This window comes from Engraulis encrasicolus, chromosome 14 (genome assembly GCF_034702125.1).
Source record: "Engraulis encrasicolus isolate BLACKSEA-1 chromosome 14, IST_EnEncr_1.0, whole genome shotgun sequence".
Classification (NCBI taxonomy): domain Eukaryota; kingdom Metazoa; phylum Chordata; class Actinopteri; order Clupeiformes; family Engraulidae; genus Engraulis; species Engraulis encrasicolus.
Genome location: NC_085870.1, coordinates 35,906,212 through 35,920,684, shown reverse-complemented (window position 1 = coordinate 35,920,684; position 14,473 = coordinate 35,906,212). Strand labels below are relative to the sequence as shown.

Here is a 14,473-nt window from a genome sequence, read left to right as displayed (position 1 = left end):
TATTTTTATGAATTTAAAGTTGTACTCCGTTTCAATTGTACGTTTCAGTCGTATTTGTATATTTACTAGCAGGGAACAAGTGCAACAATGCACAGATAATAATACTGACAACAATGAAGTGAAAGTTTGCATGTCGTTAAACCCACAAATTAAAACACGTTGAGGGGGCTTCAGACAAACACTGTTTATTAAATGTTTACATCACAGTTTAATATGAACATGAGCAACATACACTTCCCTCTTACTAAAGATTAAAGCGCTAACTTAGAATAGGCGAATACCTGTGTGTGGACTAGACCGATTCCTGAGCCTGGGACTGGTGCAGTCGTAAGTAGTGCATGACTGCAGATCTGTAAAAGTGTTAATGACCGTGTTCATGGCAGGGACAACAGTAATTGTCAAGAAGGACATGTTAATTATTCATTACAACTCTGACAAATCTTTCTCTCTGTATCAGTGTCTACAACGTATATGGTGGCCGTTACAATTTCAAGGAATGTCTTTGCTGAACAACAACAAAATATCACAAACAGGTGAAACCATGGAAACAGAAAACCCAACTTTGAGCTTTAAAAAAAAAGGTGTTCTAAGCCAAACTTAAGGTTCTGAGTTCTAAATATCGAGTCAGTCAAGTGTTTGAACTGTCCGTATATTATAGGCACATTCCAGTCCTTATCCGCGTTTCCACACAGCTTGAAATACCATTTTCCACTGTGGACACGCATGATGTGTGTGGAACTGTTGACACATCTCTTTACATGAAGGGCCATGGGAGTCCCAGGAGCCCGTGGTCTAGCTCTACAAACACAGCTAGGTAGTGGGACCTGGTGGCAAGGCTTTGCCCATGGCCTCATCTATGGCAGGCCATCTGCCTGGAGCACCACTGGGTCTGGTCCACTGATGAGGGCGGTTCTTCTCCTCGGGAAAAGGTTCACTGCTGGTTCATCCTGGCTGCCTCAGCCTTGATGAGAGAGATGAGCTCCTGGTTGATGAGGAACACGAAGCGAAGGCTTGCAATCTGCAGGACAAAAACAACAATAATTAGTTGATCTATTTTACATCATTACATATAACATTTTTAAAAAGATATTTTATGGGATGTACACCTTTGTAATGACAGGACAGTAAGATAGAGAGAGGGGAAATGAGTGGGGGGAGAGAGATTGGGCAATAACCCCCCATACATTGTTCCTCCCATACATTGTTTTTGTTAAAAATTGGGAAGATCTTTGTTTTAAAGGATAGTTCCGGCGTAAAATGAAAGTTTCACCATCGCTTTCCCATGCCACATAATGTATCTAATGATGAGCCATTCTGGGCAATGCCGCGCCGTTATGGTGTTAGCTAATTTTAAGCTTTTTGGCGAAAAACGCAGCCAATGCATCACGGCGGGGCCAATTATAGGCCTATTATTTTCTGATGTTTCCCCGCTATAAACAACTTCAAAAACGATACACACTTCATCACAAAGGTCTCGTCAATCAAACCGAGGCACAGAGACGATCATCGGACCACACAGTCTTTCACTGGCCAGTGTTTTCAGAGGTGTCATTGCAACTCTCTGACCCGGATGCAGGCTACTCAATCAGGTGGCTAGGTAGGCTAAACATGGTCCGCGGTTCTTACACCGGCTGCGACCGTAAAATGAAAAGCTGGAACCCCGACCGTTTTCACCGACTGCCACTGTCTAAACCAGCCATATTACAGGAATGGCTAATAGCATCAGAAGTGGACTACCGTGTGTGCAGGCAGCAGATTTGAAGAGTTGTATGGAGTACCGGTGGCAGATGGACAGACACTCCCAACTGAGATCACTCCCGGACGTGTAGCCCCAGGTGGTTTTATCACTCCCAGACGTTCGATAAGGTAGGCAGACTACTCTTACAAAGTAATTGCAACACGGTATAATATAACATGGATTCAACTTTGTAATAACACACCACTGGTGGTGTACTTACATTCTAGTACGACTTTATAAAAAAATCCTCCAGCCCTCCTCCGTTGCGTAATGGTCCATCTGACCTCGCGCGCCCTGGTCAATTAGTGTCTACTTCACTGAAACTACTCTAGCATGCTTGACATCAACCACATCGAATGCCTCAGGTCGCACAATTTCACAATTTCACTTGCCATCCCGCGCTAGTTTGTTTTGACAGTTTATTATCTCCTGTAGTGGGCTACATTTACTGCACCTGTATGCCTTCCCAAAACAGAGTGCTAGCTGGCAAAGACGCGCGGTGTTGCAACCAGTTTCACAGATTCAAAGACACTCAAGATTCATGAGCCAGACACATTTACACATGTTTCTCTTTCTTCAAACATACCCCCATAGCCATGCGCCTTTTTGGTACAGCATTCATCTTTAGACGGTTTCGTTTAGGTGTTCCATTTCCCTTACTCTTCTTGTAGCCTAGTCATCATCCTCGAAATACTCCCTCCATACACGGTAGTAGCGATCCCTCAGGGTTTTTATGTCAGTTTCGTCCACTTCTAATGCTATTAGCCATTCCCGTAATATGGCTGGTTTAGACAGTGGCAGTCGGTGAAAACGGTCTGGGTTCCAGCTTTTCATTTTACGGTCGCAGCCGGTGTAAGAACCGCGGACCATGTTTAGCCTACCTAGCCACCTGATTGAGTAGCCTGCATCCGGGTCAGAGAGTTGCAACAGTGAGACACCTCTGAAAACACTGGCCAGTGAAAGACTGTGTGGTCGGATGATCGTCTCTTTGCCTCGGTTTGATTGACGAGACCTTTGCGATGAAGTGTGTATCGTTTTTGAAGTTGTTTATAGCGGGGAAACATCAGAAAATAATAGGCCTATAATTGGCCCCGCCGTGATGCATTGGCTGCGTTTTTCGCCAAAAAGCTTAAAATTAGCTAACACCATAACGGCGCGGCATTGCCCAGAATGGCTCATCATTAGATACATTATGTGGCATGAGAAAGCGATGGTGAAACTTTCATTTTACGCCGGAACTATCCTTTAATGCACATTGCAGTTTTCTTCATAAGGACACATGGCATCTCTAAGCATCTCAAAGCCTCACGAGTAATGACACCCATAACACAGCCTTGTATCCTTACCTCCACTACAGAGTTGTTGTTGAGTTTCCACTTGTTACCCGACAGGACAGGCCTGCCGTCTATGTAGATTGGTCTTCGGCCCTCGTTGGCGATGAAGAAGTCCCCATTGTTCTTCAGTTTGATGATCCCTTTGAAACAAACACATTTTGTATATAGTCAGGAAAAGGATGCCATTAAAAGAGAAGCTGGTTTCCTTTGTTTAATGTGTATACATGTTCATGCTTATGTATACATCATGGCGAAGCTCCTGAGATCCATATTCATCTTGAAAAATTACTAGTGGTATTTCACACAGACTAACGTAAAAGAAACAGGTGGTCAATTCGGTGCGGCTGAATGTTGCAATTTTATTCCCATTTACTGCTTTGTAAATTACCGTTTTTCCCCCAACAAAAACTGTCAGCAAATTAATTTCACTGGTCTATTTCCTTCTTTGGGTTTGCAAAGGACAGCATAGCATACCTTGCTTTCTTGAGATCTTCCATGCCGGCCCTTCCAGTGACAGATCCACATCTATCTGCTTGTCCTTGGTGGCTCGGCCCAGTGTTATCTACAGCAAAGCAGAGAGAGAGAGAGAGAGAGAGAGAGAGAGAGAGAGAGAGCGAGAGAGAGAGAGCGAGAGAGAGAGAGAGAGAGAGAGAGAGAGACAGTTTCGTTAGGACTCGAAGGACTTTAAGTGTGTTTACAAAACAGAACACTATTTTAAACAGACGCCCATGACCCGCTCATAACAAAAGTGAACAACTCCAAACACAGAGTCACAGAAAGACCTTCAGAGCGACAAACTAAACAAACAAAATACAATTAAAATAAATGTCTTTTTTTCCAAGTGCCAAACCCTTCAAAAAGTACCAAACATCAACCGTTTAGAAACCAAGAAATTCAAATCCCATATTTCACTTCTCTTCAGTGTTAGTCTCATTCAAGAATGTGGAAAATGCATCTCCTCCCCACCCCTCCCTGTTCCATTATCACAGTGTGCCACTTGCAGAAGCTGGGCAGTCGGGAGCACTGTGCCGGGTTGATGTGTAACTTTGCCCACTAGTCACTCTTTTACCTCTCTTGACCTCATCAGGTAGCGCACCATGCGTCCTCGCAGCGCTGCCAGCGTCTGGTTGTCAAAGTCCGGGGAGTTCATTCCTGAAAGCACGCCACAAAATTGGTAAACAGTTAAACATCTATTCCCAGCAGCTGACACAACGCCCACAAGAACTTACCACAACTACGCCTATAACTTTACTGTCAGAGATCTAGACTAGTGAGATAAAGAAGAACTGAGATCAGGGTCAAGTTAACTTCTTGTACAGTTTTTCCTGTTGTATGACCTTTCACTTTTCACCTCTTGAGCCTTGTATGTCGTTTGTTCTAATTCTGTGGAATGTAAGACAAGTGACAACTGGACACAAAGAGGAAGAGAACAATGTGGAACAGCTTTTCAACTTTACTGCCATGACATCGTGGCTTGGAAGGCGAGCACCTCAGTCAGCGAACTAGCCTAATGATGAGTAACATCCATACATACACATAGCCTATGATGAAAGGCGCTCTTATTAATCTTTGGGGTGGCAAATTCTTGAGCACTGCTTTATCAAATCTGTCACTGGTGAGTTAAATTCCATATAGGGGTGCAGCATAGCCATCATCATCATCATCAAAGCTGAGTGGGTCTGGCCAGAGTGGGCCTGGCCTCCCATACAGAATGAGACCATTGACACTGAATAGATGGGATGCCGTGGGTTCTATTCTAAAGTGAGGCAAGGGCAGGGGGTGGGACTAGGCGTGGAAACAGGAAAAAAAACCTGCCATTTCCCATTCATCTCTATGGGAGACTTGAAACAATGCATCTCCTTGACAATTCTTGCCGAGTCTACTCTATTTCGTGCAAACTGTAGTTTCCCGCCTGTTTCAAACAAACCAAATATTTTTTGGGGGCCGACCCTTTATTTTAGAGAGCTATTATTCTTTTGGTTGACAGTCAAACGCAATTGTTTACCTATCAGCGCTTATTCTCAGTGTTGCCAAGTTACGAAGCCGGAAATTTAGGGCAGAAGAATCCTCACAGATCAATCGCGGATGCTTCAAAACCGTTGAATGGAGACCTTTGCTTACGTGTTACTGAACTCCGCTCTAAGTTGCGTGCCTATTGTAGGACTTAAACGCCCCAGATGGTTGTTTTGGTTTTTGTTTATTGTTTAGTTTGGATTTGTACCGCAGTCTTATACGTTGTCTTTTTTACTTTATTTATGATAGGACAGTGAAGGTAAATGTGACAGGGAATGGGGAGAGAGAAAGAGGGAAGGGCCGGCAAAGGACCCGGGCCGGAAATCGAAGCCGGGTCAGCCGCATGGTAGTGGAGTGCCCTACCGTTTGGCCACGGCAGGGCCTGGCTTTGACGAGTGAAATATAGAAAACTCCATGACTCCATGCCTCCTCCCAGTTATTTCTTGTTAAGAGTGTAACAACATCGTCATAAGAATATCTGACTCATTATAACGCAAAGGCATATGACAGGCGCTTGGTAAACGTTCACGGGGGCTTTTCCATCAGTATCTCATCCAGGCTAGGGTGGCACTAAGGTGACAGATTGATCCCCACATGCAAAGTGAGTACAGTACTGAACTTCCTGTATCCTCATGGACCATCTCCATCCTTCACATATTCCGATAGACTTGCTGTCATGTGATATTACTATGGTATTACCATATTATTACTAGGTGATCTGTATGATACCATATTTTTGAGTCCCATTATCTCTGAAATAAATAAATAACCAAACACCAGCATTTCAGGTGTTGTTCATGACATTGCAGGCTACGTTTAGACAAGGAACGGGCCATTTTAAAATATAAGGTTTTTTGATATTCAATTAAAAAAATTTCAATTTATCATAATTCATATTCTGAGGGTTGTTGTATTCCATGATTTTTTTTTAATTTGTAGAGCCAGAAAAGAGCTTTCAAATAACACCACAGACATCTTTTTGTGACTTACACGGACTGATATAATCAAGGCTGAATGTATAGTGTCCTACCCCCATATGTAAACCTTTCCTAGTCTGTTTGTCCCTTAATATTAGTGTCAGATTCACACAAATGCAGTTATGGGGTGCTACCTTGCTACTAAATAGGCACACCAAGTATGATTGAAATCTGTGTCGGTTGGGTCCCAAAGTGTCTGATTTCATGTGAAATGACCCATGTCTGTCCTGTGATGCTCTGCGTGTGTGTGTGTGTGTGAGTGTAACCTGTGATGCTGATTTGTGTGTGTGTGTGTGTATGTTGCTGTTCTGTGTTGCTCAGTTGTGTGTGTGTGTGTGTGTGTGTGTGTGTGTGTGTGTGTGTGTGTGTGTGTGTGTGTGTGTGTGTGTGTGTGTGTGTGTGTGTGTGTGTGTGTGAGTGAACGTAGCTGACCAGTGATGCTGAGTAGTGTGCGTGTGTGTGTGTGTGTGTGTGTGCGCGCGCGTGTGTGTCTGTGACCTGTGATGCTGTGTGTGTGTGTGTGTCTGACCTGTGATGCTGTGTGTGTGTGTGTGTGTGTGTGTGTGTGTGTGTGTGTGTGTGTGTGTGTGTGTGTGTGTGTGTGTGTGTGTGTGTGTCTGACCTGTGATGCTGTGTGTGTGTCTGACCTGTGATGCTGTGTGTGTGTGTGTGTGTGTGTGTGTGTGTGTGTGTGTGTGTGTGTGTGTGTGTGTGTATGAGTGTCTGATGAGGTGTATGAATGTGTGATGCGGTGTGTGTGTGTGTGTGTGTGTGTGTGTGTGTGTGTGTGTGTCTGACCTGTGATGCTGTCCACTAGCACCTGCCAGCGCGGTAGCTCCTGCTCGAGCTGCCTGATCTCCCTCTTCTGATGCCGGTCAGAGATCATCAGCTCTGCACACACACAGAGGGGAGAACCATAAGCAACAGCAAAGCTAGTTACACCAGGGACACATGCAGGCAAAACCAGCGAAGCGAAGAGAGGCGAAATTCAGTGTTCCACATCAGGCCGTCGAGGCAAATCAAATAGAATGAAACATTTATGTTGTTGATTTGATTGGCCGCCATAGCTGAAATTCGCCCCTCAATCACATAACATTAGCCTTGGTCGAATATTTTTACTCTTGGCCAAAATCGTGTATGTGTCCCCGGTCCCCCCCAAATGATGATTTTGTTTTACTGTTGCTATTGTTATTTTTTATTGCTTTAATTGTGTATTATTACAATAATGACCATTATTATAAATAAGGCAACATTATTTTAGGTTTTTGCAGAATAATTTTGAAAGTTTTATATATGACTCACCGTGTTCAAGCACCTCATCTCTGCTTTCCCTGTAGTTTGGCAACAGGAAGGGTGGAAGAGAGAGACAGAGAGAAGAGTGAATCATTTCCCCTCTCAAAAACGGCTCAACAGAAAATGTAGTTCCATAACCCATAACTAGTGTTGCACCGATATCATTTTTTGGCCCCGATACCGATACCCGGCTGTGCAGTACCGATACCGATACCATACCGATACCACCCTATTTGAAATGTTTATCTATGAAGGGCTGTAGTGCATACTACTTGGATGTAAAATCATTGCATGGCTTTGTCAGGCTGCTACCTACCTTTGTGAAACAGGAAAAAGACTAATACAAAGTGAATCCAGCAAAACGTTTTATACTTTTTAAACACCTCTATGAAATAACTAATTTCAAGGCTGTTTAAGTGTCATACAAGCACCTGTAAATGGTATCGGTGCCCTATTTGTTGGTACTCCGCGATACCGATACCACCATTTTAGTGCCGATCCACCGATCCTGGTATCTGTATCGTTGCAACACTACCCATAACCTAAAAAAGACTTTACTTAAGTAGAAGACTTTAGTTCCATAACCCAAAGAAGAGTTTACTTAAGTAGAAGACTTTAGTTCCATAACCCAAAGAAGAGTTTACTTAAGTAGAAGACTTTAGTTCCATAACCCAAAGAAGAGTTTACTTAAGTAGAAGACTTTAGTTCCATAACCCAAAGAAGAGTTTACTTAAGTAGAAGACTTTAGTTCCATAACCCAAAGAAGAGTTTACTTAAGTAGAAGACTTTAGTTCCATAACCCAAAGAAGAGTTTACTTAAGTAGAAGACTTTAGTTCCATAACCCAAAGAAGAGTTTACTTAAGTAGAAGACTTTAGTTCCATAACCCAAAGAAGACTTACTTTAGCTTGGCATCATCTACCAGCTGCTCTGCGTCTGAGAAGTTCAGGACTTGGTCTTCTTTGGGAAGAGGTTGCACTGTGATGTTGGAAAACCCTTATTGTTAGCGGCATAAAAAGGAACTGAATGGGTGAGCTGAGTTTAGCTCAGATGCAATCTTGACTCAATGCAACACCAAGAATGTGATGACATGCACTGTATGCATGCTAATATTGAATAAAATAACCAACTGTTCAACATGATCAAATTTCATTTTCAAAGAAAAATGATAGCTTACATTATTGATAATAAGGGAAAGAAAGAAAAACAATAGAACATGAGGACACAATAAAAAGTTACCTAAAGATCCCCCAGATTATCTAATCTGTGCCAATGGACACTGATATTGACGCTCCTGTGAAGGCATCTAGCCAGTTTCAGGAGGCCTGGTTTCAAATGTGAAGGGCTTAGCACGCTGTACCACAGCGTCCCCGAAAACACATAATTGTACGTTTTTAGGGCCCTGATGTTAGGTGGCCGTCTCACCTGTTTGGTCCTCCAGCAGGTAGTACTGCTTGAGCAGCTGCCAGTGCACCATGAGGCTCTTGGGGGTGCGGGACGGGTAGAAGACACTCGGGTGCTTAGCTAGTAGCTCCTGGAACACCTCCAGCTTGGGCTGGCTGTTCTGCTCACAAGAAACATGATGATTAGGGATGCAAATTATCGATTAATTCATTAATCATTAGTTGATAGTCTTATCGATCGACTTACGATTAATTGATAAGCGGCGTTTCCCCCCCGAAATCTCAATATTTCTCGGAAAAAAACTATTAAATCTAAAAATGTTAATTAAAAATGTAGATAAAATGCAACATTTAAATTAATTCTATTTCAATTATTTAATCCAAAGGTGATTAAATATTCCCACTACTCACACCCCTCTTCACACACCCTCTTCACATGCCCATTTCACTTGGGTCTCTTGTCAGTTGAATTATCGATTAATTGCGATTAATGTTTTTAATCGATTAATGCATTGATCGATTAAAGTCGATTAATCGATTGCATCCCTAATGATGATCAACAAAGAGAAAACCATACTCTGAGGTGACACTCCGGCGCAACCAGAGGAGGACCAGGCATAACAAAGAAAGGAAAAAAATGTGTGCCACCCACATGTCTTCTGTTATTTCTACATTTTTCTAGATAATGCATGAGACTGATGTTTTGACCACAAGGGTTTCAGGCCGGAAACAATCCCAGGTCCCCAGTGTAATGGTACAGTCATAGTGCATGTTGCCTCCAAACTCATGCACTGTCTAGAAACAGTTAGATGTAGAAAAGTTCAACACATATCTGCTTGTCACCCTGTTTGCTGGAATTTCTTGGAGACACAATTTTTTTGATGCATGACCAAATGCAGTCAAAACCAGTCCACAATAGAGACGCTAAAGAGTGAAGGTTCACCAAACCTTTTTGCACAGTTTAATCTTTGCAACAATCTAACTAATACACTTGCATGTCAAACAATACAGACCCTAGAGAAATATGTGCAGTCATTTCAGAAGCAAGCGACCATTGTTACTGTTGGTGTTGTGCTGTGTCATGTTGTGCTGGCCGGGTAAAAGTACAGATTGTCCGGGCACATAGCCCAAACACAAGGACAAAATGACTGCACGCTGAGCTGACAAAGGATGTTAGCTCCGGCTGGGGACAGTAAACAAGGGCTGAATGGAGAGTAGGGCAGAGCAGGGCAGGGCAGGTTCACTCACTCACCGAGCTGATCTTGGCCAACAGAGCCTCTTCTGCCTGGCTGAACAGCGCTTTGGCCTGCACCGCCGCTATGGCCTCTGGATGCAGCTGCCTCATCGCCTGCCACGCTAGCCTGCAAGAGAGGAGAGGGGGTGGGGGGAGAGAGAGAGAGAGAGAGAGAGAGAGAGAGAGAGGGGGGGGGGGCAAAGAGAGAAAGAGAATGGACAAAAATTGCAGACAGTTAAAATGTGACCCCATGGTAGGATTGGGAGTATGTCATTAAAACAAGAACATATTTCTAATGTTTACTGGTTGAAAGTCTCTTACTTGGAAATGACAGGGTCGTAGAGCAGGGCATACCAGCGCTCCTGAATCTCTCTGAGGGTGAAGCGACAGCTAAACTTTACCCCCAGGTGAACTGCTGTCAGATCTGTGGTCTACAGCGAGAGAACACAGAGTAAAAATTACACTCATCAAAAAAACAAACGTAGTCAGAAAACTACATCAGGTGTTGTGTTTTTCTCTTCCCGTTACAGAAAAGGGGAAATTGAGGAGAATCATCTTGCACAAGGTCCAAAACTGAATTTGGTCATATTTGTTATTATCGGCAACAAAAAAAAAGATGTCCATCACTCAAGGATCATTGCATGACAATTCACACACCCTCCCCCAGGTGACCTCTTCGATTTGCCTGATTTTTCACATGTATCTGTATCTGTCTTCAAACTACTGCTCAAGTCCATATCTGCTTGTAAAATCTGTATACAATTCCTGGCCTTGAAAAGTGTGTGTGGTACCCAAACTTTGGAGGGACTCATCTCCAAAATTGTTAGAAACAGGATGCTAAAACTTCTTTCAACGGGCATCAAAAGGTACCTGCACATGAACAAAATAATTCTGATCCTGGAGACATTCTAGGTAATTGTGTGAATTGACCCTCAAGCTACAGTAATTCATCCTTCAGCATTCTGATGAAGATCAAGTGACACCAAAATATTTCCTTGTTTTCTCCCCAATTTCTCATCTTTGTGTCTACTTCCATCCTATAAGTCTTAAAACAGGGCACATTATCTTTCCATGCAAAATCTCTAAATGCCCTCGCTCGACCATCTTAGATTTGGCTGAAAAACATGAGGTTAACACACTTTCCAATAGGAAAGAAACAGAGCCGAATTTTAGCAACCCATTGAACACAGTAAATTTTGAGGAGGTGGAGCAGAGATATTCAGAACATTCAGGCTTGTAATGACCACACAACACAACTTTGCTTCAGCGGCCCATCGACCATCCCACATTACCTGTAGAACTGCGTTGATGAGGAGCAGGTCGTCGGTGGGCTTCCAGCGGCCGAGGTCTTTGGTGATCTGCAGCGTCTGCTTGGTCTTCTTCACACGCTTGGTGATGGCGGGAGGGGTGATCACCATGGTGAGGGGGGGCGTGATGGAGGAGCTCGATTTGGACACCTAGAAAGGACCGGACAGGGGTTATACTACTGTGGCCACATAAAGTGGCTCTCTCACCACATTGCGTGGCCAGTGAGTGACACTTGATATACACAAGCAGGAGAGGAGACGCTCTTGAATAAAGAGGAGATATGCTCGGAAATCCCCACAAGATGGCAGTAGCAGGACATCATGGAACATTTGATGGAAAAGAAGCTTTGGCGACACCATAATAGTTTCTTTTTTAGTGCATCTACATGTATTAATACAGTGGTGCTCATATATTTACATACCCCAGCAGAGTATATGCTTTTTCTGCGATTTCTCACAAAATGTGAAGAATTACACAAAATCTTTATTGTCAAGAGTAAACACAGAAGATTGCTAATAAATATCTTAAGGCAGTCAGTAGCAATGAGTGAAAAAAAGGTTTTGTGTAATCCTTCATATTTTGTGAGAAATTTCCAAGAAAGCGTAAGCTTATATTCTGCTGGGGTATGTAAACATATGAGCACCACTGTATGTAATATTAAGTAGAACAAAGGAAATACGTTCTCAGCTATCAGACAAACGTTTCGACAGCGTCTTCATCAGGAGGACTCAGATGAAGACACATGAGGATTCATTAGTCTGATTGCACTGAAAATATAAACAACATAAAATAGACATCCAACTTTTTCAAACTTTTTATTTATGTAATATTATGTACTTACACTGAACATACTTCACCCAAACCCTGACAATATGGTGAAGTGCCAAGTGCATAATGTTCCAGTTACATATTTATTACATACATGGTAAACTGTACAGGATTAATGCAAAAGAAACAAACAAACAAAAAGAAACTAAAATAAAGTCTGACCTAAACTTCATGATATTAAGTTTTTTCCCGCAGTTACCTTCTTTTTCTCACTGGATGACGGCTCCGCTCCAGGGCAGCGGATTGGCTCGATGACCTGCGGCCCTTTCACCCTGGTGGAGGACTTGGCCAAGCTGCTCTCCACCAGCTCGTCATCAAACTTCTTCCTCTTGATGGACCTGATGCAGAGACCAGAGGAGGCTTAAAGGGGAGTATGCACACTGAAAAGCGCCCAAAGTGACCTCAGCAACTTTGGAGATTTCTCTATAGCAAACACAACAAATATAAGGGTGGTTGACGTTTAAGGGCGTAACACAAAAAAAAAAAGTTTTTCAAATTCCTGAAAAAAATGATGGATAAAAAAATAAAGCACTTAGTGGTCTGTGGAATTTCACCTTATTTTTGCCATTTTTGGGAAAATGTGTCCTGCATCAACACATTGCATAGGCATGTCACACCGCAGGAAAATGGAGTCACACCACAGGGAATTCACTGCATTATGGCCATTTTAATCCTTTTGTATACATGGCTGACATCTGAGCTCATGCTAACTTGATAATGATATTGTGTTTAATCTTAATATGTGTTTTCATTTATTAAAAAAAAAAAATTTTTCCTCCTATAAGAGCAGTCACACCACAGGACACCATAAAATGAACCTAAGCATTGCGTGACAGAAAGATTGCAATATGAAGACATACGTATTAAGAGGTTAAGAGTCACCTTAAACTTCCACAGCACTCTCCAATAACTGAGGCACTGACTGGTTAGGAGCCAGTCTTTAAGACCCTTGTAGTTGGCCTTGCAGCTGCCCATTCACAAACATTGACATACATGTCACCCCACAGGACGCAATTTGTGTTACGAAATTGAACTTGTAGTTAATATTACTGTCTTGAGTTTCTTTCACATTCACATATCTTAATATAAAGTTAATATTTATGCAATCATGCCAAATGCTTCATACATTATTCAAAATGTTGTTTTGAGATATATAATATTCCAGGTTTCATTAATGTTACAGTCACAACGCAGGATATTTGACATATAAACCTTTACATGAATCTTAACAAAAATGTTTCATCTCATCTAAGACTAATATAAAACATAATGTACCACATCTTCTTTCATTGACATTTGTTTTTTAAAGGAAAAATAACAGTTTTGTAGGTTTTTAACCAATGTTACGAAAAAACAAGGCGTCACGTCTCACCCATAAACTGTATATCGTCACAGACAACCAGTTAAGAATGTACAAGAAATATAAACATGGGTATATATAAGAAAAACAGAATCTTCAAGTATACTTGGTACAGTATCTGCATAAAAAACAAGTGATGGGCAGCGTTTCTGCTTTTACCTGGAAGAGCTGCGACGTTTGGGTACCCCACCGCCACCACTGAAGGCCTGTGCTGCAGTCCTCTTCACATCCTTGATCCCCAAGGACTCCTCGTCCTCGGACCTGCTATGACTGGCCATGCCTCCGATGGACGGACCCCCTACAATGGGGGCAGCAATGCCAGCCTGAGAGTCTAGAGACACACACAGACACAGACACAGACACGCACACACTTTTGATTCTGCATTTTGACATGAACTCCAGTGACCATCAAATCACCCATGTATGGCATGTAAAAATACCATCATCTTACCCTTGTCCATACTTTGGTTTCCAAAAGTAGAAAATGTCAATCAGACAAGTGCCATTGCAGACGAGTCCACAATGGCGATAGCGTCACCTACAGGGAGGAAACATGTATTTCTACGTTCATAACAATAGAATAGCTATGCGTGCGTCAAATTTTGACACATTGCCAAGCTAATAATTTTCTTTACGTTTAAACTATGTTATCTCACTGACATAGCATTTCCATCAATTAATACTAGAGTATGTACCAACATATGGGTATGGTATCGTTGAAGTAAGTGTAAAAGACTTCCAACACGAGTTATCTTGATAACTAAATTCGAGTTAGCCATTTATTATAGGTAGGTAGCTACCAAAGTAAAGCTCAATGTCGGAACACAGCGAGTATTTACCAGTATTAGGCAGCTCCACGTGGTCTGTAACGTTCAAGTCACATGTAGTGATATAATTAAGATCCGTATATTGGGGAATGCCGCCGATTTGCGTCTAAATAGCATGTATTTATTTACTGTAGCTCAAAAACAGGATAGCTAAAATGA

At 42.4% G+C, this 14,473-nt stretch overlaps 1 protein-coding gene across 2 annotated transcripts; it reads right to left on the bottom strand.

Moving 5' to 3' along the window:
• Positions 1–169: 169 nt before the first annotated feature.
• Positions 170–14,450, bottom strand: mcrs1 (microspherule protein 1). 2 transcript variants are annotated; one of them, XM_063215577.1, is made up of 15 exons: positions 14,327–14,440; positions 13,939–14,025; positions 13,647–13,818; positions 12,327–12,465; positions 11,284–11,448; positions 10,313–10,422; positions 10,010–10,118; positions 8,780–8,918; positions 8,257–8,332; positions 7,365–7,393; positions 6,861–6,953; positions 4,142–4,224; positions 3,547–3,634; positions 3,085–3,212; positions 170–1,018 (listed from the first exon to the last, which is right to left on the bottom strand). In XM_063215577.1, the coding sequence occupies exons 2-15, from the start codon at positions 13,946–13,948 to the stop codon at positions 932–934; spliced, it is 1,428 nt and encodes a 475-aa protein (XP_063071647.1). In that variant the 5' UTR covers positions 13,949–14,025; positions 14,327–14,440; the 3' UTR covers positions 170–931. The 2 variants fall into 2 exon arrangements, with proteins under 2 accessions (XP_063071647.1, XP_063071648.1); XM_063215578.1 differs by lacking the exon at positions 13,939–14,025 and having other exon boundaries at positions 14,327–14,450.
• Between the last annotated feature and the right edge of the window lie 23 nt (positions 14,451–14,473).